The sequence below is a fragment of the Fusarium oxysporum genome, chromosome 1, assembly GCF_000149955.1.
Source record: "Fusarium oxysporum f. sp. lycopersici 4287 chromosome 1, whole genome shotgun sequence".
In the NCBI taxonomy this organism is placed as follows: Eukaryota; Fungi; Ascomycota; class Sordariomycetes; order Hypocreales; family Nectriaceae; genus Fusarium; species Fusarium oxysporum.
Window position 1 is genome coordinate 5,125,624 of NC_030986.1, and position 24,790 is coordinate 5,150,413.

At 49.4% G+C, this 24,790-nt stretch overlaps 10 protein-coding genes across 21 annotated transcripts; 4 read left to right on the top strand and 6 right to left on the bottom strand.

The window, feature by feature from the left end:
• Positions 1 to 5: 5 nt before the first annotated feature.
• Positions 6 to 1,092, bottom strand: FOXG_01114 (histone deacetylase 1/2; the record flags this gene model as incomplete). The annotated part of the gene is made up of 3 exons (XM_018377863.1): positions 651 to 1,092; positions 277 to 577; positions 6 to 226 (listed from the first exon to the last, which is right to left on the bottom strand). The coding sequence occupies exons 1-3, from the start codon at positions 843 to 845 to the stop codon at positions 6 to 8; spliced, it is 717 nt and encodes a 238-aa protein (XP_018233660.1). The 5' UTR covers positions 846 to 1,092.
• Positions 1,093 to 1,279: 187 nt separating this feature from the next.
• Positions 1,280 to 2,948, top strand: FOXG_01115 (26S proteasome regulatory subunit rpn11). Of its 2 annotated transcripts, XM_018377864.1 has the most exons (3): positions 1,280 to 1,491; positions 1,574 to 1,827; positions 1,880 to 2,948. In XM_018377864.1, the coding sequence occupies exons 1-3, from the start codon at positions 1,426 to 1,428 to the stop codon at positions 2,571 to 2,573; spliced, it is 1,014 nt and encodes a 337-aa protein (XP_018233661.1). In that variant the 5' UTR covers positions 1,280 to 1,425; the 3' UTR covers positions 2,574 to 2,948. The 2 variants fall into 2 exon arrangements, with proteins under 2 accessions (XP_018233661.1, XP_018233662.1); XM_018377865.1 differs by lacking the exon at positions 1,280 to 1,491 and having other exon boundaries at positions 1,492 to 1,827.
• Positions 2,949 to 3,182: 234 nt separating this feature from the next.
• On the top strand, positions 3,183 to 4,791 carry FOXG_01116 (uncharacterized protein; the record flags this gene model as incomplete). Its single annotated transcript, XM_018377866.1, has 1 exon — positions 3,183 to 4,791. The coding sequence occupies one exon, from the start codon at positions 3,183 to 3,185 to the stop codon at positions 4,344 to 4,346; it is 1,164 nt and encodes a 387-aa protein (XP_018233663.1). The 3' UTR covers positions 4,347 to 4,791.
• Positions 4,792 to 4,821: 30 nt separating this feature from the next.
• Positions 4,822 to 7,597, bottom strand: FOXG_18014 (uncharacterized protein; the record flags this gene model as incomplete). Its single annotated transcript, XM_018398056.1, has 8 exons — positions 4,822 to 5,007; positions 5,055 to 5,134; positions 5,186 to 5,276; positions 5,326 to 5,676; positions 6,753 to 6,911; positions 6,965 to 7,044; positions 7,100 to 7,190; positions 7,265 to 7,597. 8 exons carry the CDS (start codon positions 7,595 to 7,597, stop codon positions 4,822 to 4,824), a joined length of 1,371 nt encoding a protein of 456 aa, XP_018233664.1.
• Positions 7,598 to 8,162: 565 nt separating this feature from the next.
• On the top strand, positions 8,163 to 8,884 carry FOXG_01119 (uncharacterized protein). Its single transcript, XM_018377867.1, has 2 exons — positions 8,163 to 8,535; positions 8,591 to 8,884. The coding sequence occupies exons 1-2, from the start codon at positions 8,283 to 8,285 to the stop codon at positions 8,836 to 8,838; spliced, it is 501 nt and encodes a 166-aa protein (XP_018233665.1). The 5' UTR covers positions 8,163 to 8,282; the 3' UTR covers positions 8,839 to 8,884.
• A 154-nt stretch (positions 8,885 to 9,038) lies between these two features.
• Positions 9,039 to 11,507, top strand: FOXG_01120 (uncharacterized protein). Its single transcript, XM_018377868.1, has 2 exons — positions 9,039 to 9,338; positions 9,402 to 11,507. The coding sequence occupies exons 1-2, from the start codon at positions 9,119 to 9,121 to the stop codon at positions 9,698 to 9,700; spliced, it is 519 nt and encodes a 172-aa protein (XP_018233666.1). The 5' UTR covers positions 9,039 to 9,118; the 3' UTR covers positions 9,701 to 11,507.
• Positions 9,398 to 14,266, bottom strand: FOXG_01121 (CAMK/CAMK1/CAMK1-RCK protein kinase). 8 transcript variants are annotated; one of them, XM_018377869.1, is made up of 5 exons: positions 12,542 to 14,266; positions 12,085 to 12,473; positions 11,900 to 11,950; positions 11,504 to 11,748; positions 9,398 to 11,396 (listed from the first exon to the last, which is right to left on the bottom strand). In XM_018377869.1, the coding sequence occupies exons 1-5, from the start codon at positions 12,579 to 12,581 to the stop codon at positions 10,343 to 10,345; spliced, it is 1,779 nt and encodes a 592-aa protein (XP_018233667.1). In that variant the 5' UTR covers positions 12,582 to 14,266; the 3' UTR covers positions 9,398 to 10,342. The 8 variants fall into 8 exon arrangements, with proteins under 8 accessions (XP_018233667.1, XP_018233668.1, XP_018233670.1 ...); XM_018377870.1 differs by lacking the exon at positions 11,900 to 11,950; XM_018377872.1 differs by having other exon boundaries at positions 11,504 to 11,950.
• A 1,644-nt stretch (positions 14,267 to 15,910) lies between these two features.
• On the bottom strand, positions 15,911 to 18,442 carry FOXG_01122 (uncharacterized protein). Of its 4 annotated transcripts, none has more exons than XM_018377878.1 (4): positions 17,624 to 18,442; positions 17,077 to 17,543; positions 16,549 to 17,003; positions 15,911 to 16,489 (listed from the first exon to the last, which is right to left on the bottom strand). In XM_018377878.1, the coding sequence occupies exons 1-4, from the start codon at positions 17,717 to 17,719 to the stop codon at positions 16,017 to 16,019; spliced, it is 1,491 nt and encodes a 496-aa protein (XP_018233676.1). In that variant the 5' UTR covers positions 17,720 to 18,442; the 3' UTR covers positions 15,911 to 16,016. The 4 variants fall into 4 exon arrangements, with proteins under 4 accessions (XP_018233676.1, XP_018233678.1, XP_018233677.1 ...); XM_018377877.1 differs by having other exon boundaries at positions 15,947 to 16,489; positions 17,621 to 18,371; XM_018377880.1 differs by having other exon boundaries at positions 15,911 to 17,003; positions 17,621 to 18,442.
• Positions 18,443 to 18,535: 93 nt separating this feature from the next.
• FOXG_01123 (uncharacterized protein) lies at positions 18,536 to 20,940 on the bottom strand. Its single transcript, XM_018377881.1, has 2 exons — positions 20,526 to 20,940; positions 18,536 to 20,474 (listed from the first exon to the last, which is right to left on the bottom strand). Exons 1-2 carry the CDS (start codon positions 20,755 to 20,757, stop codon positions 19,882 to 19,884), a joined length of 825 nt encoding a protein of 274 aa, XP_018233679.1. The 5' UTR covers positions 20,758 to 20,940; the 3' UTR covers positions 18,536 to 19,881.
• A 332-nt stretch (positions 20,941 to 21,272) lies between these two features.
• Positions 21,273 to 24,639, bottom strand: FOXG_01124 (uncharacterized protein). The gene is made up of 2 exons (XM_018377882.1): positions 24,294 to 24,639; positions 21,273 to 24,245 (listed from the first exon to the last, which is right to left on the bottom strand). Exon 2 carries the CDS (start codon positions 23,649 to 23,651, stop codon positions 21,552 to 21,554), a length of 2,100 nt encoding a protein of 699 aa, XP_018233680.1. The 5' UTR covers positions 23,652 to 24,245; positions 24,294 to 24,639; the 3' UTR covers positions 21,273 to 21,551.
• Positions 24,640 to 24,790: the final 151 nt, after the last annotated feature.

Below are 24,790 nucleotides of genomic sequence, written 5' to 3' on the forward strand. Positions count from 1 at the left end.
GTGATTCAGAGGAAGTTGACAGCATAGTTTTTTCCTTGTCCAATACCAGTGTCTCGAAGTTCGCCAGTGCCGGGGAAGTACTCTCCGTACTTGTGGAAAGAAACGGTCATGACACGGTCGGTGGTGTAGAAAGCCTCCTCAACACCATCGCCATGATGCACGTCGATATCGATGTAAAGGACCCGCTTTTTGAATCGAAGGAGTTCTAGAATGCCGAGGACAATGTCTAGATGCCGTGTTAGATCGTGATATCTGAAATATCTGGGAGAGACATACCGTTGACGTAGCAGAAACCACTGGCCTCACACTTCTTGGCGTGGTGAAGACCACCAGCCCAGTTGATGGCGATGTCGCACTTTTGGCGGTTCAGTCGCGCTGCACCCTCCATGCTACCACCTGCACTAATACCACAGAACTCGAAAAGGCCATCGAAAACGGGACAATCATCACCAACGTTGTATTTTCCTTGCTCTCGCATGAAGCTATCCATGTTGTCTGGTGTGACCTTTTGCAGGAAATCGATGTAGTCGTCGGTATGGAACTGGGTCATCTCGCCTCGAGTCGCAGGTTTTGCGCGCTGCAAATTGTCAGTATGATATTCGAAACTCAGTGATACCTAGAGTTGAGTTGGGGACCAAGAATGGACTCACGTAAATCTCCATCTTCTGGTAGAGGTTGTACTGCATAATCAAGCTATGCGCCAGCCGAATGCGATGAGGCTTCATGGGATGACCAGTAACATAGGCATAGTTACCAATGTCGGAATCGTAAAAGTAAGCGACCTTCTTGGGCGATGAGCCATTGAGCGCAACCGAGCCGAGCTCGACACGTATATCGTCGCCCATGACTGCGGCTACTCGTGGAGTCGCGAATCTCGGAAAGCGGGTGTAAAAGAAAGGGTTAGATCAAATTTGCGCTCGAAATAAAAAGATCTTGGATAGGTATTTCGATAGGGAATTGCTCAGGGAGAGCTCAGCATGATCGACGGAAAGTTTTAGGGAAGAATTTGGTAGAATGTGACAAGATTTCGAGAAGAATCTTTGAGTGTAAGTAAAGCAACATGGGCAGAACTACCACTGGCTGATGCGAAGCACATCCCCGGAGCTTGAAAGTCGCCCGTTTACACCGGAATAAATATTGAAGCGCTCCCGCTTAAATTGACACAAGCCACATTTTGAGTCCCTCGCATGAGATACGCCACAGAGAGCGACTCAAGCTCCTGCACGTGACGTGACTAAGCTTCTCAGCTGTGGCTCCCAGGCTGCCGGGCTGGCGTCAACGTCAATTACCTTTACCAAGCTCCGATCATAGCAACGCCAACCCTCCATCACCGCCCACATCAACATCAACACCTGCACGCTTTTTTGTCGACGAATTACTCTAGCCGCAGATTATCCATACACATTTTAACACACCGTCGATACCATGGAGCGCTTCAGGAGTTTACTTGGTGGCGGTGGAATGGGCCTTGGAGGAGCTGCACATGGCACTGTAAGCTATGATCTCCTTCATATGAGCTCCCTAATGGAGCGTGCTTTGCAATTCTGAGCTTCGCTGACCTTGACGACTGTAGGACAACACAAACCTGATCGATAACTCCGAAACGGTCTATATCTCCTCCCTTGCCCTACTCAAAATGCTTCGACACGGTCGCGCAGGTGTGCCCATGGAAGTCATGGGTCTGATGCTTGGCGAGTTTGTGGATGACTTTACTGTAAAGGTTATGGATGTGTTTGCCATGCCTCAGAGTGGTACCGGTGTTAGTGTCGAGGCTGTCGACCCCGTTTTCCAGACCAAGATGATGGACATGCTTAGGCAAACAGGAAGGTTAGTTGATTACGGTCTCCCATTTGTTGTCACTATCTAACGGATTCAACAGACCTGAGTCGGTCGTCGGATGGTACCACTCGCATCCTGGTTTCGGTTGTTGGCTTTCTTCCGTTGATATCAACACACAGCAGTCATTCGAGCAACTGAACCCCCGCGCCGTTGCCGTCGTCATTGATCCTATCCAGTCCGTGAAGGGCAAAGTCGTCATTGACGCTTTCCGACTCATCAACCCCCAGCTCTTGATGCTTGGTCAAGAGCCTCGACAGAGCACTAGCAACTTGGGTCACCTCAACAAGCCCTCGATCCAGGCTCTCATCCACGGCTTGAACCGACACTACTACTCGATTGGAATCAACTACCGCAAGACCGCACTCGAAGAGAACATGCTCATGAACCTGCACAAGCACGTTTGGACCGAAGCCCTGGAGATGGACGACTTCCGACACGAAGGTTGCAAGAACAAGGACAGGCTGCAACAACTGGTCTCATTGGCGGATGGCTACGAGAAGCGCGTAAAGGAGGAGACTGAGTTGACTAAGGATCAGCTCAAGACTCGCTACGTTGGCAAGTTGGATCCCAAGAAGCATCTCGAGGATGTTGGCCAGGAGCTCATTGAGGACAACATTGTCTCCGTGTCAAGACAAATGATCGACAAGGAGGCTACCATGCCCAGGAAGGAGGGGCAAGCAGGGCCCAAGGGGCAAGTGAACGGCGAACAAATGGACGTGGAGGAGGAGTTATAAGCGAGAGGAAATAAATACCTTTAACAAGGATAACGAGGCCACGGGATGGACTTGTAAGATTAATGGGCGTTGGCGGTCGGGACGGAAGATTTAGAGACCTAGCCATGTCACGAATTATTGCACAAGGTTAGCATGATAGCATGCATGAACTGATTCCGCGTGTGCATTTTTTGTTCAGTGAGTATATGTGCGGGCTGATCGTAGATGGTGTTCATACGATGTGAGCGCTGCGAGTACTAGGTATTATGTTTGTTGAAGATTGCTGCACGCTGAACACAGCTACTCATGCGTAGAACAAAGGTCTTGACGTCTCTATAAAGGCGAAAGTGGCGTAATAATTCTCTTCTTCTTTTTAATTCACTTTTCGAAAGCTGCGCTCATATTGACAAACTGCATATTTCGACTGTTCAACCATTGCTTGTTTAATCTACAGCTACACTCGAACAAAGACAACAACAACCACTAGAAGCAGCTCGCCATCGCCGAATATCTTCAAAGCAGTTCAGCCATTTCTTGCAAGAGCGCATACTCAGATTGATATCTATAAAGGCAGGTAAGTTTTTACTTTTCTCTTGCGCTTGAGAGAGTTGTAGATTTGTTTCAGTGACAATGAGTTCTCGAACAAGTCTACGCTCAATCCTGCGCGCTTGGTTTGCGTCCGACAATTCTTCTGACTCAGAACCAGATGTCCGTATAGAATCAGTTAGGGGAGAATGTCATCAACCAAACCAAAATCGACGGCGACAGAAAAGGGAAAAGAATAATCCATTTGGGCTACCCAAGAAGCGAACTTATTGCAGCCATTGCCACGGTGCTAATGGTTATGGAGACAATGATTTTTCTAGGCGTGAGGCAAAAAGTAAAAGTCACAAGGATCAACACGCGTCAGGCGGGCAGCAGCATCGTCTTAGTGAGCAACTGAAGCCTCTGCCTGTGGTTCCACGTCAACGTCCCCCACAAGCAAGAGGCCAACAGTCTCAATCAGAGGATACATCCCTGCATAGTCAGGGCCACAATCAGAAACATAAACGCAGCAATGTTGTTGATACCCAAATAAACGCGTCAAAGCAGCTGAACCAGAAGAAGCATGGTATACATACTCTCTACCAACAGGAACAGGAACAGGGGAGCAACGAAGCCATCTTCCTCTCCGACGACCGCTCAATGAACCGCGAGGCCGTGTCAGAGGTAGTCGACATGATAGCTCTGCGCTTCAGCCACATCCCCTACGCCGTTAGCGGTCTCGCGGCCATGGTCTACTACGGCTACGAGGCGAGGCCGTACAAAGTGAGCATCGTGTGTCCCGAGCACACGCGCGAGAACCAAATGTGCTGGGCCAAGGCGCAGGGCATGATCCCGATCCCGCGCCAGCGACACGTCTGGGGCGTCGCGACCTCTGACGGCATCATCCAGCAGATCCGCGTGAGGTTTCCCTACGATTTCAACGAGATGCATGCCCTAAAAATAGGCACCGCCGGCAGCAACCCCGTCTCCATGTTGTCGCTAGCGGGGCTGGCTGATGAGCTTGCGAGGACCTATGTTAATGAGCTCAAGCACTCGGACCACGACAGGCAGGAGAATCTGGCGCACGAGATGATCTGGATCCTCAAGAGAATCATTCAGTGCAGATTGCCTGAGCATGCGCTGCGGCCTGAGAGGATACCTCACCTCATCAGGGAGACGTTCTGGCTACCCTTCACACTATCGTATCCAGAATCGGTGCCTCTATTCGCAAAGGCGGGATGGAGCATTCCCAACGAGGGATGGTATTGAAGATGAACTGAGATGAGATGAGATGAGATGAGATGAGATGCGATGAATGAGATAGAGCGACACGGGAATGATTTGGAGTTTGGGGAATTACGGTGGCACAGTACGACACGACACGACACGACACAGCATGGATATGGTTTATGGTTACGCGGTTAAAGTTTGGTTACAGCTACGCATCGCATGATACCCTAGATGTTCTTATTTCCTTCGTTTCTAATGATAAGACGACAACAATGTAGACTGAGATATTTAATTTTTCACCAAGAGTTTAGAGATTAGGCAATTTATTCACACTACAAGAGAGCAGCAGTACTTCGCAAGAGTGTCTTTATTTGTGAGAACAATCCAGTATCCCTACGTACCCAAACTCAGCTTCTCTGGCTGGTGGTATTTCCAAGGCACTCTCTGCGCATTAATCCGAAATTGATCTGTACTACTCCCCAACTCCAATCTCAAGGAATGCATCCAATTCAACTTAGTTACGAGACTTCCACGCCTTGACGACATGGCCGACACTGAACTCTCCGTAGTTCTTGATGTAGCTCAAGTGAACGGAGAGATCCTTGCCGCCAGCCTCGCAGTATGGATCGCCCTTGTCGCAGATGGATACAGTCTTGCTGGCGATGCTGTTGCAGCCGATGGGGAGGTTGCGGGGGAAGATCTGGGACATGTTAGCTGTGTTTGTAGTTATTGTTCTTGAAGACTTACTCCACTGCCCTCGCTGGTGCCGACAAGGAAGGGCTGACCTTCGGTGAGACTGGGATCGCCCATGGCGATGATGGCCGCAACTTTCAAGGGTTAGTAATCTTTCAAGTATGTACTGAGTGAATATATCTTACCATTGTCGGTGATGTAGGAAGGCTGAGAAAGAGTGCCAGGGAAACCTTCAGAGCTGGCACCGCACATCGTGTCCATAGTGACATGGGCTCCCTGAGTATCATTAGCACGGTGGTTTACTAAGGTGACGACGAGTACTTACCTGCGAGTAACCCATGAGGATCAAGTCAGTGTCGGGACAGTTCTTCACGTAGTTGTTGATCACGGAGTTCATAGTGCGGACGCCCTCGGTCTGAGACTCAACGTACTCATTGTAGAGGGCGGGATACACGAGAGCCTCCATGTCCGAACCGGGGATCAGCTTGATGATCTCCTCCGCGAGGATACCCATCGCACCGGGACCCTCTGGCTCAAGGCTACCACGAGCAACGATGAGGTGGGCGCCCTTGGCGCAAGTGATGGCGTCAGTGGTTGAGTTGGTCGAGGCCAGAGCCATCAAGAAGCTCAGAACGAGCATGAAAGAAATCATGGCTGAGATGTTTGTAGGGTAGAACTGTTTGCAGAAAGTCAGAATAGGTTGTTCTTAAGAGATAGTAAAGATATAATCTCTTACTGTGATGTGTTGGTGTGCTGATGTATAGTTGAAGGTGAAGAGTTGGGATGATAGATTGGAAGTGAGGATGAAGAGTGAAGAGAGGAGGAAAAGAAGAAGAGCGGATGAAAGAACAGAAGAGAATATATAGCCTCGCTTTGGCGACTGCCAGTGCCAATTCGCAGTGGAAGCTGCAGCATCAGGACGCGATATTCGCGATCACTGCCAGTGGCAGACAGTGATAGTAACCTCACTCACGATCTAATATCCATCTTTAAGATAGTAGAGCAGCGGCGTAGCAGTGGCAGACCCACAATAGCACTCTAGAAGCTCTAGTGAACGTTGGAAAAAGCAAAACCGTGGACCCCAACTGTCAAATCGCATCTTTGCAACTTTTGCGGTTCGGCTGCAGGGACTGGGGTAGATCGATGGCATCGGACTTGTTTCTTGATTTGGTCACCATAGTCTGCGTAACTCGACAACAGACGGGTTTATATACAGGAAATACGAATTTATCGAGCATGAATTGATGCTATGATAAGAAGAAATTACATATGAAATGCCCAAGGACCTTACTGGGAACAGTCAACTTTGTCTTTATACCGTAGTACTGTTTGTTTGTGTAAGTGGAGAGAATCAACACTAGTTCCTGTCAGCTTGCTGGGGTAGGAACTGGATCTCATGTTTGCTAGAATTACCATATGATTAAATATGCTTCGAAACCTGTGTTGGTTGGTGCCAAGATTGTACTTGACGTAGTTGGCTCGGTTGGTTTGTCCTGGCCGTAGACAATCCGTAGGAACTCACCCCTATTCCCAAGAACACGTTTGTGCAGCACTATGGACCACTCATATAATAACTTCTACTTCAGTTGTATCTGAGCAATTCAAGATACTTTGCCGACTCAATGACGATTTAGTCTTGTATATTCTTCCCAGTGATGATAGATCAATTCCAGCCCTATCCGTTCCTGTACATACTCCACAAGACGAATCTTCTGTCAAGTAAGGATGCTAAGTTCTATGGAACATGCCTACAGCATAGTCAACAGCAACATGTCCATATGCCGTCACGTAGTTCATATGAGTTCTCAAGTCATGGCCTCCAGCTTCGCAGAAAGGATCACCGGCGTCGCAGAACGAGACTGTTTTGTCTGAAACACACTGACAACCTTCAGGCTTCTGACGGGGAAATATCTAATAAGGGGACTTAGCTGTTGAGTGTATCCAACGTGTTCATCGGGACTTACGCCTTTACCAACACTACTCCCAACGTGGAAGGGCTGGCCTTTGGTAGTGCTCGGATCCCCCATGAGAACAACGGCTGCAACTTTAAGAGGGTTAGAATGTATGAGTGATGGAGATTTGTGACTCTTTTGACTGACTGTTGTTGGTCATGGCGGAAGGTGAAGGCTTGGTAGGGAGGAACCCGATGGAACTCGCACCACACATCACATCTGCAATGACATGGGCGCCCTGCATAACAGAGTCAGTAAAGGATAACCACACGCTTCATGATGGGGCTAAAGGTGATATCTAGATGGACTGACCTGCGAGAACCCGAGTAGAATAATCTTCGTCTTAGGACAGACGGTCACATATTGCGCCAGCATAACAGAAAGAGCCGCCACACCCTCCATCTGTGAAGGCTGATAGGGATTATAGATAGCTGGGTATTCTAAAGATATCATCTCGGAGTGGGGGATTCTTTGCAGGACCTGCTGAGCAACTGCTCCAATGATGCCTGGCCCCCGAGGTTCCAGACTGCCTCTGGCCACAATGATGTGAGCTCCGGAGGCACAGCTGGCGTTTCCAGGCTGAACATATTCTTGACAAGTAACGAAGGTCACAAACAGGATGAGGTATCTGAGTATGAGGAGCATCGTGAGAGGCTTCCGGAGACTAACAAGATCAGCGACAATTTCAGCGGTCTGCAAGCAAACAGGGGATTGGGAAACTTACAGCAACTCAATCTTACAGAAGAATAGACAAATGAGGCTTAATATTATTGGAAAGATTGCGATTGATGAAAACAGATGAAGCTGAAGTCGAGTCGTAGCTCAATTTGCTAGCTGACTTTGGTCGGCAGCATGGGAGGAAACAAGAAGGGAAGATAAGAATAAGAAACAAAATAAAGACAAACACAGAGACAAAGACAAATAAACGGATAAACTCACAGTGTGAGCTGGACTCACATCCCGTTTGTGCTGTGCATTGCAAACAGATATATATCAGTGTTTGACTACAAGTGAGTTACCTCATCAAGCCTGTCTCACAGCCAAGCGATGCAAGTCAAGAATAGCGTCAATATCAAACGCCATCCGATCAGGCTTCACGGGAATAAAACGAAAGGTTTGCCTTGATCTACCGTAGAACCTTCTCGTCGTTGGGCATGTATAAGTGTCCGAGCAGGCATGTCTCAATATTTGGCGTCTCAACCCGGGAGAAAAGCAACCATGTCAATCCGTGGCACTGAAAAGACCAGGACACGGAAGAGCAAACTCAGCTCCTTGCTCACACAAACCAAACAATCAAACGCCATCCCCCCCCCAATTCAATTGGCCCATCATGAGTTCGTCTGATCTGGACGATATGTTACAAGCGCCAGACGCTACAGTCCGTGCCATTTTACGAGCTCTCTGCCAAGATAGTGGCACCCGATCCCGTGCGCTCAGTTACTTCGAGAGTCTGGAAGCTATCAATGATTCTTCCGAGACACGCAAACGCAAGGCGGAGGATGAGCTTAGCATCTGTGTCCAATGCGACGAGGCCTTTTACACAAACGACAACAATGATAAAGAGGCTTGCTGCTACCATTGGGGTGAGGAATCAACGCCTTCAGCGCAGAAACACCAGAGCTGACATGCACGTTACAGGGGAGCTTGAGGTTGACTATGATGCCGACATTTGGGCAGACCACGACGAGAACTGCCACGGGACCATAGACACAGATTCAATGCGTGCAGAATACCCTGAAGGATTTGTTTGGACTTGCTGTGATAAACCAGGCGACGAAGCTGGCTGTACCTGGGGGCGGCATGAAGCTGATCCAACTAAATCAAGGAGAGAGTCGGGCGAAGAGCCAATTGATAGTGACGATTATGAGGATGGGGATGAAATTTAGGCAGTAAGGACCACAATGACTCCCAAATTCCAAATTCATCAAAAGACTTTTAAGTTTACTCTTTATGGTGATCATCGATTTGGGAGAATCTAGAAAGTTGAGATCATATCTCTACCCCTGCATATCATCACCCTGACACTAATAAAACAAGCTCCCAACTACCCCAACTTCAAGACGTCACTTGACTTATACCAAACAAGCACTCACTCACTCACTTACCCAGCTCACCCAACTCACTCAGTTCAACTCACCTCACACCAAAAACATATCAATCATTAAAATGTCCCTCACACTAGAACAAGAAATGGTCCATCTCGCACCAGAGCAACACGTCCGCGCAATCCTCCTCGCCCTTCTCGACGACCGCGCCCTCAAAGCCGCTCACAATCCAGTGACCGGCCTCAAGCGCAAAGCCATGAACGACTTGTTTGTCTGTGTTCAGTGTGACCAGGCGTTTACGCACGAAGATAACACTGAGACGTCGTGTCGTTATCATCCAGGTACGTTAACAAGCCCCTACTCTTCTGTGTGCATGTTTGTTGGGATGAAGCTGATGACGCTAGGGGAACTTGAAGTTGACGACACAGAGGATTTCTGGGCGGATCATGATGAGGATTGTCATGGGGAGATTGATACACCTGAGATGAGAGAGGAGATGCCTGATGGATTCCGGTGGACATGTTGCGACAAATTAGGTGGACGAAAAGGTTGTACCAAGGGAAAACATCAAGCTGATCCGGCAAAGTCGCAGAGAGGTGGAAATGTCCCGTCTGGCGGTGACCTGAGGAAGAACAATGGCGAACATTTACCTGTTTCAGATGAGGACACTGAAGAGGAGGAAGAAGGCGACGAGGAACATTGATTCAATCCAATTGTATAATTCGAAAATAAATCTACATCTCTAACATCCAAGCAAGTATATCTTCAGTCTTAAAACCGTGTCATTCAATACGTAAACGAGATCCCCAAACTCCCAACCTATGGATGATTGATATTGCACACCGCGATATTGCCACAACTTCTCCTCACGACATGAACAAAGATACACACAGAAAGAGATTATAAATACCAAGAGACAAGAGCCCTGCTGAATCATACATAGCCCCTGGCCTTTGACAAATATTACATGACATAAAACGTTGCAGATAGTCTTGAGTCCTAAAATGACCCGGGCTGTATCGTTAGCCGTGCCAATCACCCGGTACTCCTTGCGCCTGAATGCACTTCAAATAATCTGTTTCCTCCTCTGCCATGCCGAATAAATGTGCCCCCGTGACGATATCTGGTGTCACTATCATCCTCCATCTTTCCAAGAACAAAAGTCAATGTGAAACTGTCACACCCCAGGCCCGTGGTCTTTAAGTCATCTATGTTGTTCAAACATAAAAGGAAGCTCTGAAGAGTACCGCCGCAGAGGTGTTGGTCTTGGCGACACTGTATCATTGAGGCTAAAACGCTTGGGTGTTGTTCTTGAACCATCGGCTGAGTCTATATCATTGGGCTCCTATACCCCCATGACAGGAACCTTCTTGTTTCGCTTGCCCAGAAGGGTAGCGTTGTCCAGGTTGAGCTCGAATGCTCCTCGCTGGCGATTGCGCTCACGGACCTGCTGTCGAGCGGCCGCGGCGACTGTTGCCGAATGTTGGCCGTAACCTCTCTCAGCACGCTCCCGCTCACGACCCCGAGATTGTTGCTGTTGCTCTTGATCTCGGATGTTGGCCTTTCGCATACTTTGCTCAAGGGCCTGAGTCGCTGTGTTAGGCTTGGCAGCGGTGTTATCTTGACCATCGATCTGCATGACATCATCGTCTTCATCTTCCTCGTTGAGGCCACCGAGGAAGCGCGCTGGTGTGCCCTTGGGGCCGATCTGCGCTCTGCGCTTGCCCTCTTCCTCCTGACGATGAACGGCATAACCGACATCGAAGACCTCACGCAGGTTAACAGCGCCAGGAGATCGGAAGTCGTATCGCTTGCCAGACTCTTCGAATTTCGTAGCATCAAAGGCCCGGAGCATGCCATCAGCCTTCTTCATCTCATCTCGAGGAGTAGGTCCGTTTCCGGCGATCCATGGGTGAGCGAGGAACTCGGTAATCGTGAATCGCTTCTCAGGATCCACAGTCAAGAGATGGCTGATAAGATCCTGGGCAGACTTTGAGATCTCGTCCCACCATGGTGACAAGAAAGTGTACTGGCCCTTGGCGACTTTCTCAGTGAGCACCTCGATACTCTCATCATAGAATGGTGGGAAACCGCAAAGCAGAGTGTATAGCACACATCCTAGAGCCCACATATCGACTGATTTGGAGTATCGCTCGTCCTTTACGATCTCGGGTGCTGTGTAGCCAACAGTTCCACAGGGCGTCATGGTCTGGTTATCCCAGACAATCTTGGAGAGACCGAAATCGGCGATCTTGATGCGACCAATACCACCGGCACCTTGGCCGGGAATGAACTCGCCCTCGTCAACCTTGTCCTCATCACCAGGCTGTTTGGGTTTCGGGTGCTTAGAAGGCACCATAGGAATGGGCTCAAACAGAATGTTCTCAGGCTTGATGTCACTGGTAGGGATGTTAGTGATGATTCCAAGGCCGTGCAGAGGCGAATGACGTCAGGAGGGGCATCACCACTTCTGACATCAAGCGGCCCAAAAAGAGTCATGACATACCGATGAACAACACCCTTCTCCTCGTGGAGATATTCAAGAGCCTTGGCCACCTGAACAATGACGTGTCGGGAAAGCTCCTCGCTAAAATATGTCAAGCGGACAATCTGGTGAAAAAGTTCACCACCTGGGGCAAGTTCCAGAATGATGTAATAATATTGCCTCGATTCGGAGAATTCGACGAGCTTAATAATATTGGGGTGGTCGAGTTGGCGCATAATCTGGACCTCCTTCAAGATATTTGATCGCTGCAGGAGTGTCAGTATTCTGCCTCGCATGTCCTCGAGTCTAAAGGCTGGCTATCCCCGCCATCAAGACAGCAGGAACTGACTTCAGACGGGGACAGCGTTGGCCCAGACATAGGAAAGAAATAGTAACGTAAGGAGAATCTTCTCGCACCTCTGCTGCCTTCGGGACTTTCTTGAAGTCTGGATGTAAATGCTTATTGCCCTATGAAAGGGGACAACCCCGTGTTGGTAAATGGGGACCCAAAGAAAGAGAAAGCAGACGAATGAAAACCACAAGAAACATCAGAACAAAAGGAGATAGGGTGACAGATACAGACGACCCCGGTGTTTGCTTACCTGCATACTGTTCATCTCGTACTTGCGTACTACTTTGATAGCGACCTCGCCTTGCTGACCTGTTGTGTCGCGGGCACGGTAAACATTGCTGAAGGCACCATCACCCATCTTGTCGACGAGTTCCCAGCGCTCGAGGCCGGGGTAACGAGGGAATTTGCTCTTGCTGGCATTCTCCTCGGCAATAAGCTTGGCGAGCTTCTCATCGTCGACGCGCTTCTTGCTCTTGCTGCGTGCGTAATCATCGTCGCCATATTCGTTTCCGGGCTCTTGTGCCCGTGCGTAGTGGGTGTTACTGGGGTCTGATGCTGTCTTGTGCTGCACTGTGGGCGCCTGTTGCTGTTCTGTCTTGCGTGGAGCCTCTTCAGGAGCAGCGGCACGAGCTTGCTTGCCTAAGCAACCATTGTCAGCGACTGATAAAAACGGGCCAAACTTGGCAGAATAGTGGGTTAGAACATACCGTGCCGGATAAAGTTCTTGAGTTGCTGAATGGTAGACATGGCTGGAGAAATTGTCGCTTAGGCGCGACAGTCGCCTGTGAGAGAAAAGGTCGTGAGGCCTTGGGCCAACTTTGGTAGCAAGTAATGGGCGATTGGACGTCTTTGAGAGCAGTAGTTGCTTCTAATGTGTAGTGCAACCAAAAACGGGTTTCGTTGACCTAGCCTAGAGCTATTCCGTCTTGGAGTCGTAGCGAGTCGTGATCGTAAACGTGAGCTTTGTTTGGTGTGTCGCAAGGCGCGGGCAATATTATCATAAAAGACGAAATGGGATAGATTTCTTGACGGAAGCAGGAAAACAGGGTTGGACTGCTCTGTGGACGATGCGGGGTTTAGCAGGTCTACTCTAGCGGACGGGAGCGTTTCTTGTTTGACGTTTGATGTGAGGGTGTCGTAGAAAGTCGAGTAGTGAAGAGATGAGTAAGGGTTAACGTTGTGAGTCGAAAAGTGACACAGATGTTGGAGGATGGAGAAGAAAGAGAAAAGAGAAGTCGTCCCAAGGGAAGAAACCAGGAAAAGGAAATCGATTGGGATAAAACTGCCTTGCGCTGGTTGCTTGTTTTTGTTCGAGGCAATGCAAGGCAAGGTCAGGTATGGTAAGGTAGAGCCTGGTTTCTTTTTGACGGGGGGAGGACCGAGATTTGAGAGGTGACGAAAGGGAAAGGGTGGGCAGCCCACTTGGAGTGGCAGCCCAGATTTTTAGCAGGATTCTAGGCCAACGCCAGGCGGATCGAGTGGGGATGGGGGGCGTTCCCAGCGGGAAACCTTGGAAGACACAGGGGTTTGTAGTCAATTCAGTGAGGAAATTGGCGGGAGTCGAGGAGCTGTGGTCTGGGGAGTGAGGTCACTGAGTGAACAAGAGAGGTCAATCTCGGAGACTATTGCCCTGAATGTACTGTATGCATGATTACAGCTGAAGCAGAGTATTTGTAAGACGCTGGCGAGTGAAGGTGAATGACGATGGCTGTCAAAGCTAAATAGACAACGAGGTAAATACAGTCCAGTCCAGTCCAGTCCAGTCCAGTCCAGTCAGTCAGTAGTGGTGATAGCGGGGTATCCAATGAAGAGACTCGCTGTGACGTTGACAAGTTCAGCTCGTAAACAGAAATCTCGAGACGAGGGAAAGAAAAGAAAATAAACAGTCAAGATGTTGAGTTAAGGATAGAGCCTCATATTGACATAAAACGTGCCGACTAGACTCTATTCGAAGTCGTGGGCGTGTATTGTAGATGATAGACACACGATGAAGTCACCCAAAGCGTCAATCAGTACCAAAGTCCCCGCGATATCGTCACAGCCGCCGGAGTACTGATGCATCCCGTCCGTCACTGACATACAAAGATACAAAGCTGCCTGTGTCTCCCCCTAACGGAATGACACAAATCACCGCAGGCAGAGAGCAGAAGTGAGAGAAGGGGTCCAGGTGCACACCCACGCAGCGATGATGATGATGATGATGGCATCACCTCTCTCACCCATGCTCCGCGCTAGGGTGCCATGCCATGCCATGCATGTGCTTCGTCGCTTGTTAGTGGCATCATCGGTTTACCTTATCATTTACGCATATCTCGAGGCTAATACCTCATACCTACATCCGTCGTTTCTTTTTTGGAAAAAAATCCATCATGACTACAGCAACGATTCGATAGACAATCCATGCATTGGAGATAATTATTGCTTGTACGTAAATGGTGCTCCTGGCGAGATCTCCGCCCTATGACGCTGGTGACGACATCACGCTCTCTGAGAGTGGATATCTGAAGATGCCAGCGCCCAATTAGAGGATCTAGAGCCCTGCGATGTCTTGGCTTGGTGGCGGCTGTTCCAGTGGGTTGGCTACTGAGAATGAAATCACAGCAAGCTGGAGCTTCACTCACTGCAAGGTTCCCCAGGCCGGAATCATCCATCAACGGATGGAGTTTAATCTCGTACAAGAGATGAGTTTCTCGTGATGGTCTGACTGAATTCGAAACCGTCTATTTATTGAGTTTGATTGATAACGCGAGCCTCCACCTCCAGAGTCACTCACTCCACAAACTGATGTTCGTGTCCATCGTACTGTAACACTATTTCACATCATTACTTTTTCCTTTTCATATCCGTCGTATCACCTCAGGGCAGATCTGTTCCTCAACGAGTCAGAGAAAGCCACCTGTATCGCAATACTTATTCTCCCTCAGCTGGATTGCTTCACTTTTGACAAGAATGGAAAATGTTGACCGAGATGCTGATCATGACGATACTGCACCTGATACTGTACAACCACTCAATTTCATCCACCGTCTATTATTATCTCTTGTCTTCCATCTAGACAAATGCAGCCTGTCTCAAAACAGGCTTTTAAATTCGACCTGGACTGGGCTGGCTGCTGACAGTACAACACCACTCGGACGTTACTTGGCTTTATGCTATGTTTGTTACCTGCTGGCCCGGTCTGGATCTCTATTTCAGACCCTGGCTGCATATTACCAACATGCCAAGGCTGCTCATATTCCCTCTTGATTGGATTTCCTCGGAACCTAACGTCTTCCCAGGGCTTATAGCTCACCTGGTAATGGGAACATATGCTCCGTATTGAAAAGCAAAAAAACTCATCGCAAAATTCGATGAAACAGCATGGACAATGCTGGTTATCCCTCATCCGCCCTTGGTTTGTACAGTATGGGCTTAGCTTATCCGGGCTGTAAGAAGCTCTGTGCGAGGGTCTAGACCACGATAGCCAGGGATTCATGGTGTTGTCAGTAGGCACACCGATGGGACGCCCGAAACGACTCTGGGCCATGTGCTCTAGCCTTTCTCATAAGCGCCGTGACGCGGCAGTGAGTTCTGATAATTATTTCCGCTGCCTAATTGAAGCTCGTGAGGTCATTACGCGGCTAGCAGCATTACTGATATCATCCAGCTTAAACTCTCATAATGGTGGTGTCTCAGCTATACTGACCAGGGGTTTCGAGACTGCTACAGAAACCCTGATTTGATGCTTGTTGGTTGGATGCCGTTCCTGGAACTTTGTCTCCATCAGGATCTCGGCACTTGGAGACAAGCGATTTTGACTTCAGACCCTAGGGGAGGTAAGAAAACTCGGGACCTTGACCCTGAGTGACAGAAAGACTTAGGTAAGCTGTCATAATTTTAGGAGGGCTTTTGCAAAGTTTATTTTGTCATTTGGAATGAAAGTCCTAAGTTTTCTTGGTCCAAGGAGAGACCCTGTCTCTTGGTACCGATGAACAAATTACTGGTTCTTGAATCTTCTTTCTTCAGCAGATTGACTCATTGAGATATGATTCAGCTGGGTAGCATTGGAGTTCATCGTGCGAGAACCACTCATTATTCCCTGGTGTAAGAACCGAAACATCGTCATCACGCAATATGAACAGACTCGACCTTTGAATTCATTGAATAATTCATAACATAACATATCATGAAGAACATGTCTTCCTACAACTTATAGCATCGATAAGGCACTGCGCGACTTTCGGCATATTCTCTCAACTGCCGATTCTTCCAGCCATAGAACATCCTCAGACCCAGGGCCACAACTGACACAAACAGCAACAGAGCCGCATTGACCCAGTGCCCTGTCGTGAATCCTCCTTCTCGCTGTGAGGTCTGGTAGATCCAAACACCAGGGATCTGTCCAATTCCCCCGCCGAGACTAACGTTGAGGGCAATGGCAAGACCGGTAGAGGCCGTCGTAAACACATTGGAGCTGAGCCATCCCAGCATGGGTGGCATGCATGCAAAGGAGCCGGCCGTTGCCATTATTAAACCTCCGTAGCGGGCTGCATAGGCGTCGGCCGGGAGCGCAGCCGATATAATGAAGCCAATAGCGCCCACGGCTGCAGCCATGGCCGTGTGAACGCCTCGGGCGTTGAAATGGTCCGCCGACCAAGCCACCAAAACCTGGCAGACTGTTGTGCACGGTCAGTTTTGCTAACTTCTTAAAGCCAAGAAAGCAGGCTCAACTTACCATAAGCAATGGCCCACGGAGGCACCGTCATCAACTGTGCTTTCAAGTCGAAATATCCCAAACCAACGGTGATTGAGGGCGCAAACAAACTCAAACTCGCGAATGCCGGCCCAGACGCAAAGTAAATTGCATAATGCGCATACAATCGCCAGTCCATCAGGGTTTCCTTGGCTTCTGCCCAGTTCATCGTCGGATGCGATTCCTTAGAACCCTCATAGTACAATCGATGAATAGCCATATCCTTCTCTGCTTCAGATAACCATTTTGCCCGCTCCGGATAATCGGGTAGGAAGAAGAGAACCAGGAAGGCGGCTAGGCAAGACGGGATGCCCTCAATGATGAAGAGCCAGCGCCAGCCAGAGAGACCAGCTGTGCCGTTCATGTGGCCGATGCCATAGGCAATTGCGCCGCCAAATGCGCCGGCGAGAGTGGCAGATGCGAGGATGAATGCGACGCTGAAGGTTCGAAGTTAGCATCTCGACCGTTGGGCCACGACAGCTGGTAAAGCTTGGACACGGAAAGACTTACCGAACACTGCGCTCATCATGCTTGTACCAAAATGTCAAGTAGTATACCAACCCAGGAAACAACCCAGCTTCGAAAACACCCAGTAGGAATCGCACAGCTGTAACACTGCCGAAGTTGTTGGTGGCAGCCGTCAATATCGTCATTGCACCCCAGCAAAACATGAGAAAAGCGAGCCAACGGCTGGGTCGCAATTTCTTGAGTAGCATGTTACTTGGAACTTCGAACACCGCATAGGATACGAGGAAGACCATGAGGGAGATAACGAATTGGTGGTCGGTCATGTTGGTCTCGCGCTGCATATCGTTGTTGGTCGACGAATTGAGGATCATGGCGTTTCCGATATTCGTTCGATCGAGGAAGGATAAGAAATAGATGGCGCCTGATAGTGGGATGATGCGTAGGTCTTGTTTCCAGAGAAGACCCTTCTCGAGGGGGCTTATAGCGTCGCCATAGTGAACGTGGGCGTCCTAGGAGACGTAATGTTAGTATTCGCGACGTTGGTGGCATGCGCACAAGTTGCGCAGAGGGTGAGGAGGGTATGTACAACGTCTTTTCCGAGAGTCGAATCGACATCGTCAACGGCGGCCGGAGGAGGGAACGGCACGGGAATGGGGACCTTTTCCATTTCCACGTCGCTCGACATCCGGCCTGTGGCTACTCAGTGGCCGTGATGCGACGAGATGGAAGAAGATGGTGTTTGTTTTTCGATGTCGTCGATGGAACGGTTCGAGAAGAGTTGAGATCGGCAGGAGGGGGCGAATAGATGATCGGTTCGTTTTCCGTCTTGTGACACCGTCAAGAGCCGAGGGTGGTTTGTTTGTGGTTGTTGCTATTGAGATAAGATATGGACTGGACAAAAGAAAAGAAAAGAAAAGAGATGAGAGATGAGAGATAAACGCCAAGAATGATCAAGACCGGGTTACGGACGGATATATATGGATGAATGTATATATCTCAGACCTAGACCCAGACCCTGGACCCCTCAGGGAAGAAGGAGATGAGCTGGATGTAATAAAGGGAACTGAGGCGGAGCGAGGCGCCTTCCCAGTGATTGGAGTCAATCGGATCGGAAGTAATGCAGAAGTGGGTGGGTAAGTTGGTTTAAGGTAGAGGAAGTGCACCAATGGATTGAGTTTAAATTTTCTGGGCGTTTTGCACTCTTGACTCTTTTTGGGTTGGCAATTGTACACGACCTGGAAATAAGGGACGAGGAGGGAGTACAAGCACAAGCACAAGCACAAGCAATGAGCACGAGACACTCTTGGTCTTGTCTTGTTCTTGGTATTGGTCTTGGGAGCCAACAGAAGACAAGCAACAAAATGCGGGGAGGGGGGAGACTTTGACTTTTAAACAAGCTTCGCTTCCAGATGCAGATGCAGATGCAGCTGCGGATTCTCTCACATTCTGACACTCACTGACTGAATCTATTCAATGCATCCATCCGCTACTCTCGCTCGCTCGCTCGGCAAAACGAGAGGATCCACCGCCCGCCGATCAGATCACCACTCGGACTGCTCCAATGACTCGCAGTGGCGCCATGAATGGGGTACTATTTGACTCTTGTTTGAAGATGTTATCTTGAGCAAAGAATGCACCTTTCCTTCACTAGTTAACCTTGTACGCATCCCGTATTAATGCGCTGTGTTGTCCTGTAAGCTCACCTTTTCCGGCCTGAACAACTCATCACTCTCAGTAAGCAGCACAGCACAGCACAGCACAACACGACACTCTCATCTTCAAACGGTTACACCCGTCACTCTTCCCCGTAACTGCAACTGTAAATGTAACAGTGAATTCAATGCAAATGCCCCAAGGTAACTCTACCCGCGCTCATCGCGGGAATACAAACGATCTTCTGTCTTTTTTTTCGCTTCTGTCTCCCCACTCTTTATGATCTTCACTCGTATATCCGAGCTGATGGTCCAGTCCAACAAGGTGAAATTCTAAATCCAAGGCAAACGAAAACCTTGAAGCATATGAAAGAAAAGTCTTATCAAAACAGGCGGAGGCTCCGCTTCGGCAATCCTACTCTAACCCTTCAGCACGTAAACTGTGACTGTGACACCAAAGACCACCCCAAACCAAGCGGGGGCATAGGACAGGGAATAATTGAACAAGAGGTGCCCAATGCGTGATGAATTCTCAATTTTCAACAGTAGCCGCCATAATGGCCCGATTATACAAAACTTTTCTTTCATAGTTTGCGTCTGTATCCTTACCAATCACTCAATTTCTGTTTCTCATAGTCTCAAATTTTCGCTTGACGGCCCTTTTCTCTGTGTTCCACAGCTCCGAGTTGCTCTCCCAAAGAGGCAGATTCTTCGGCTCCGGGTCCGGCCGGTCGATGGCCCGATGCCGGAGTGCTTCTGTCCTGGGGGGACAGCTTAGACGTGAAGATCATTTGCTTGTTCGCAAATCACAGTAAGCCGTGTTGTCCTATTAGAGCCTGTAATTCCTAGATAGGTATCCCGAAGAAGAAACAGGTCACGAATTGAGTCTGCGCCATGCAACCCAACGCACGGCACATCCTCTCCAACATCGCGAATCTTGGTAAAGGGTGTCCGACCTCGGGTTTGTGTTGTATCCGGCTGATCAATTGATATTGAGTATCTTCCAGTATCTGACTAAACCATCGGCAAGTTGTTTACAAAGCCCGAGATCCCTGATGCCTGACATGATCAGCCGGTCTGTCACCAATGTTGCATCAGCCAATTCGACTTCAGGTCACTTGACTGTTGAAGCTGCATGATGACGTTCATTCGAAATAACTGATAAAACTATGCCTTTAATTCCGTACATCCGGAACTAATTCTCCTCCGTTTCTTCCTCTGAGCGCCACAGGAACCATGCGATGACCATGCAGAGCTTTAACCCTGCGGCGATCCATAAGGCTCCCGCAATGCCGACAGAGCTTTGCGCAAACAACCCGCCGGCTATCACACCGACAAGTAGTAGCGTCGGCGCAGCTGCTCGCTGATTCCTCGACACGTTGTCCAATGCGAACAGCTCTTTGTCGGAGAACAAGTCGCAATACACACTTGTCAGGACCAGGCTGATAAGAGCGTTCTGCCTCAGAGCTCGACTTGCTACAGCTTGTCCACAGCTCTGGAAGGCCATGAGAGCGATTGGCACTAGTACATTCCATGCCAGGCTATCCGTGTTCGGGCCAGGCGGTCGCAAGGTCACGATCAACGCAGCTGCGCTTGTGAGAAGGGCCTGGATTGTGAAAGATGCACAGAGAACCCAGCGACGTCTAGGAGAGACAAGCCGATGGAAGCGAGCAAATAGGAAAGAGCCGAGACAGAAAGATGCGATAGACAGAGCGGATTTGTATAGACGAGGGCCAGGAGTCGATGTCGCGAAGCTTGCCAGCCCGAGACCGACATATACAGTGTTTCCTGATTCCTATTAGCCATCGATCTTCTTAGTCGTTGCTATAAGTTACTGACCTGTCTGCATAGACACGAATGTTCCCCAGACCTGGATAGAGGAGCTGTCGAGAAGTCCAGTTACGACATAACAGGCCAGTAACACGGCATCGGCCCACGAACAAGAGACATCATGTTGTAAACGCTCCTTCCAAGACTTCTTCTGGGGTCTAGAGAGTGACGATCCCAATAGTGGTGTTTCCTCGTCTCTCACAACGGTGTTGCGAACACCACGATCTACCGCCCTTACCATGACGCCGACGACCGCGTACTTGTCGCCTGTCCCTTAAGCAAACGTCTCGAACTCTCAATTAGAGTCAATTTATCAGAGTGATAGGCTTAATTGAGTGAAATAACTATGGTTGAGGAAGAAGTTTGAGAGGAAGCGAAGTTGAAAGAAAGATTTGGTGCTAAAGACCCCTATGACGCCAGCCGCGCCAAACGATATCCACTTACGGTTCCAAGAAAACCGCCGAGATGATCCCAACTGTCGGTTACAACAGTGGATTTAACGTCCGATGGGACGTTAAAGAGCCATATCAGTCAATTGCCGATATTGCTTACGCGAAATGGAAATTTCAGTCGAGGTCTTTTTACTATTCTTGTAAGTCGAATTTGCAGCGTCGTTGGTCATAAAATCCCGTCCAAGACGATGACGGCATCACCGAGAGTAGTTGATTAAACCAAAGTTAAACAAATCCAGCTCGGTTTTCTCAGCGCAATGTGGAAGATTCCGAAATTTGATAACAATGACATTCGATGTTAGATCCGCACATTTTTAAACTTCAAGCTGGGCAGAGATAGTTATTCACATCCATGATTAACAAGTAGCTCTTTCCAGACAACTCTTGTCTCCTATTCACACTCTAGATTTCGAGCATCATGTCTTATAATTCCAAGTATTCATGTCAAGTATAAACAAAGCCTCCATAGCGTATCTTGTATATAACACGCGGGCTGTTAAAGATAAAGTACTATATACAAGAACGAATAATTGTCAGGCACACAGGCGATTTCATGTACTGCTAATGATAATTAAACCAGCCACTAGTATCCAGGGGCAGCAGTAGCAGTAACATAGACAGTCTGGGTAACGGTCTTAGCTACACACTCCTTCTTGGAAAAGGGGGAGCTGGGGCGGCGAGTATGAGTGCGGGTTCGAGTGCGAGTGCGGCGGCCAGAAGACTTGTTAGCCTTGGTGGGTGCCTGAGTGGTAACTGGGGAGTTCCCGGAGGCTTCCTCATTGCAGTCATCTTCACCATCGGCGGAGGTGGGGATAGTCTCAACAGGGCCAGCGATCTCGGTAGAGACCTGGGTAGCAACAGGGGCGTTACCGGACTCTTGCTCATCACAATCGTCCTCGCCGTCGGTGGGCTTGGACGCGGTAGGAGCGGCCTTGGTAGGAGCCTCAGTGGTAGCAGGCTCGTTGTCACCATCCACAGGGGCAGCGGGGGCAGACGGCTTGATGACAACTGAGGAAGGCTTCTCAGCAGCAGCAGCAGCAGACGAAGTGACCTCAGTTGGTGCGGAGAGAACATCAGTCACAGAGTCAGGGACTGTAGCGAAAGAGGGACGAGGCGCACCCTCAGGGACGTCAGACTCAGCAGAGGAAACCTCAGCACCAGCAGCAGCCTCGGCAGTAGAAGGCTTAGCAGCACCAGCATTAGGAGTCTTGGTAGCAGCAGGTTGAGCGACAGCAGTAGAAGCCTTGGTAGTAGATCCAGAGCCGGATCCAGAGCCACTGCCGTTGGAGATACAAGCGAAAGAGATCTTCTTGACATCAGCAGCCTGGGTAGGGCCACTGAGAGACCAAGCCATGTTGACATAGGGCCAGCAGATACGGCCATCAGACATAGTGACCATGTCACCAGCAACGTAGGTATCCTCAGAGGTGATGGCAGAGCCAATCTTCTTGCCCTTGCTGTCGACAGCCTGGAACTTGGTACCAGCAAACTTGCCCTTGCAGCCCATGGCCTCGAACTCGCAGACGGGGTTGGAGATCTCCTCCCAGGTAACAAGAGCAGTGGAAGCATCGAAGGTAGCAACGTGAGCGTTGGAGCAGTCGTTGGCACCATCAGTCACCCAGTTGACTTGGCTGTCACCATCCTTGGCGCCAACCTTGGACGAAGCCTGCTCGCCAATAAGTGTCTTCTTGTCAGAGAACAGAGCAATGGCAACGTTGCGGTTGTTGGTACGGTTCTCAGCGTGAGTGTAGCCCTCACCCATCCAGTCGTTGAGAGTAAGATCGATAGCACCACGAGAAACCCAGGAGAAGATGTAAGAGTCAGCACCAATGAAGCGAGCGAGAGAGCTGTAAGAGCCACTCATTCCACCCATGGGCTCGTTACTAGCACCGTTGATGACGTGCTCGTTGGAGACCTTGACACCGTTGTTGCTCATGCCCTGAGTCTCGGTGTTCAACCAGATAGCACCCTGGTCTTCGGAGCAAAGTGAAGCGAAAGGGGGCTCATCGGCGGCTTCGAAGGCAATACCGGTGTTATGGGAGCAGCCCCATGAAGAAGAAGCGCCCTGGATCTCCTCAACCTTGCCCTCAGGGGTGATGTAGCGGATGGCATCACCAAAGTGACCGGAAGCATCGCCACTGTAAGAGGTGACAACGATGTAGGCGGCATAGTAGCCAGCCTTCTCGGAGAAGACGAGATCACCGTTGATGTCAGGAGAAGCCAGAGCATTTCCTGAGAAGCCAGAGCCTCCAAGGAGAGTTCGGAAAGCCTGCTTGCCATTGGTGTACTTGTAGATCACAGGAAGAGGATCCTTGGACTCTCCAGAAACAACCTCGTTGGTCAGGAGAGCGAAACCATCGTTGTGGGCAACGAGACCACCGGCCTCCTTGCCGTTCTTGACAGTAACAGGAGATCCAACAGCAGCAAAGGTCTTGGGGTCAACACCCTGGATGTGACACCGGTACCACTGGCATTCGAGGTAAGCCAGGAAAGCAGTCTTTCCATCAGGAGAGACGGCAAAGGGAGTTCGGCGATGGTGGGGAAGACCAGTCCAGTAAGCTTCCTTGACGGGGTTGAAAGAGGCACCCAAGGTGAGGGTATCGACGTGGTTCTCGAGCGAGGAGGAGGTGAGTTGGGCAGCAGCCAGCGCCAGGCCGGCAGCGAAAGTGAGAAGACGAGACATTGTGATGTTGGCTTAGAGGTCAAGCAAGGAACGAATGTATTCGGTTGGAATAGTGTACGAAAAAGAACGTATGTAGTCAGAATGGTAATGAATGAATAGAGCAAAAGAATGTAAAGAGGACTAGACCCCAGGTCAGTTATCCAAGCCAGCAGTGAGTGAAGCTATCGTCTCTCTGTCTTCCATTCAAGCTGGAGAGCAGCATCTCTTATAAGTTAAAAAGCCGAACCCATGCTATCCTACCCCAACGCAATGAACCAAGCTAACCATGTTTGAAGACGAGCTGAGAGCGGTGGAAAAACTCCAGAACTATCTGCCCGTATGATGACCACTCATAGATGGTGAATGGATGGTGGAACATCAAACAGGCACCGATTGAGGGGTGATCAAGCACAGACTTTGTGTTTCAAACCCCTGGTGAAGAAGCTAGTGTCGAGGAAACCTTTCCTAAAGTTGCTGGATTTGGGAATAAAGCTCCTAATGAATCCTTGCCAGGTCTCGTGTCTCATTAGGTTGGTGATACTCCGGATGTAAAGTGAAAGGGTTGTGGTCGTTTGTCTTATCTGATGGCCATGACGATCTTCGGCAGTTGTCAGCCTTGTGAGAGACAGCTCAATCAACACTGACAACAAGTTAGATGAGTACATGACTATTGCCTGGGTGACTTGATATCCATTGAGCCTTGTAAAGCATCAGGAGGGTTGTATCACAGGAGACAATGCCTGTTGTCGAAAGCTGACATGCTGGAAGACAGTGTTTGAAGACCCGAGGGAAGTCGAAGCTATACGCGGACTCAGGTGTCATCCTTGCTCCTTCGCCCGTTTCTCAGAATTTGCCATGGACGTTGTATCCTTTCCTCGCCTAGCCTTATTAATAAGCGGCACAGCTCCAGTATTTCCCATCACCATGGTTTCAGAATTCAAGAAATGTGAGAACAGCCGATAGTGGGCAGATCTGATAGAAACTCCCCGAGAGAGAAGCAAAAGGATCGTCACGAATGGACAGCAAAACAGATGAAAGACATGATACAGGGGTGATTGACTAGTGATTTATTCCCGGGCGCCTATCACTGACTTGCATTGCATTACATTGCATTCTGTACCTTAAGGTAAGACAAGACAGTTGTCAGAACTATCTTAGCG

Coding starts and splice junctions, on each gene's coding strand:
- FOXG_01115 (XM_018377864.1), top strand. CDS start 1,426: ATGGAGCGCTTCAGGAGTTTACTTGGTGGCGGTGGAATGGGCCTTGGA. Junction 1,492..1,573: donor GAGGAGCTGCACATGGCACT/GTAAGCTATGAT, acceptor TGACGACTGTAG/GACAACACAAACCTGATCGA. Junction 1,828..1,879: donor ATGCTTAGGCAAACAGGAAG/GTTAGTTGATTA, acceptor CGGATTCAACAG/ACCTGAGTCGGTCGTCGGAT.
- FOXG_01119 (XM_018377867.1), top strand. CDS start 8,283: ATGAGTTCGTCTGATCTGGACGATATGTTACAAGCGCCAGACGCTACA. Junction 8,536..8,590: donor GGCTTGCTGCTACCATTGGG/GTGAGGAATCAA, acceptor TGCACGTTACAG/GGGAGCTTGAGGTTGACTAT.
- FOXG_01120 (XM_018377868.1), top strand. CDS start 9,119: ATGTCCCTCACACTAGAACAAGAAATGGTCCATCTCGCACCAGAGCAA. Junction 9,339..9,401: donor GTCGTGTCGTTATCATCCAG/GTACGTTAACAA, acceptor TGATGACGCTAG/GGGAACTTGAAGTTGACGAC.
- FOXG_01121 (XM_018377869.1), bottom strand. CDS start 12,581: ATGTCTACCATTCAGCAACTCAAGAACTTTATCCGGCACG. Junction 12,474..12,541: donor CAAGAACTTTATCCGGCACG/GTATGTTCTAAC, acceptor ATGGTTGCTTAG/GCAAGCAAGCTCGTGCCGCT. Junction 11,397..11,503: donor GAGAAGGGTGTTGTTCATCG/GTATGTCATGAC, acceptor CATCCCTACCAG/TGACATCAAGCCTGAGAACA.
- FOXG_01122 (XM_018377877.1), bottom strand. CDS start 17,719: ATGTCGAGCGACGTGGAAATGGAAAAGGTCCCCATTCCCGTGCCGTTC. Junction 17,544..17,620: donor CGACTCTCGGAAAAGACGTT/GTACATACCCTC, acceptor TACGTCTCCTAG/GACGCCCACGTTCACTATGG. Junction 16,490..16,548: donor TCCGTGGGCCATTGCTTATG/GTAAGTTGAGCC, acceptor CGTGCACAACAG/TCTGCCAGGTTTTGGTGGCT.
- FOXG_01123 (XM_018377881.1), bottom strand. CDS start 20,757: ATGGTAAGGGCGGTAGATCGTGGTGTTCGCAACACCGTTGTGAGAGAC. Junction 20,475..20,525: donor ATTCGTGTCTATGCAGACAG/GTCAGTAACTTA, acceptor AATAGGAATCAG/GAAACACTGTATATGTCGGT.
- FOXG_01124 (XM_018377882.1), bottom strand. CDS start 23,651: ATGTCTCGTCTTCTCACTTTCGCTGCCGGCCTGGCGCTGGCTGCTGCC.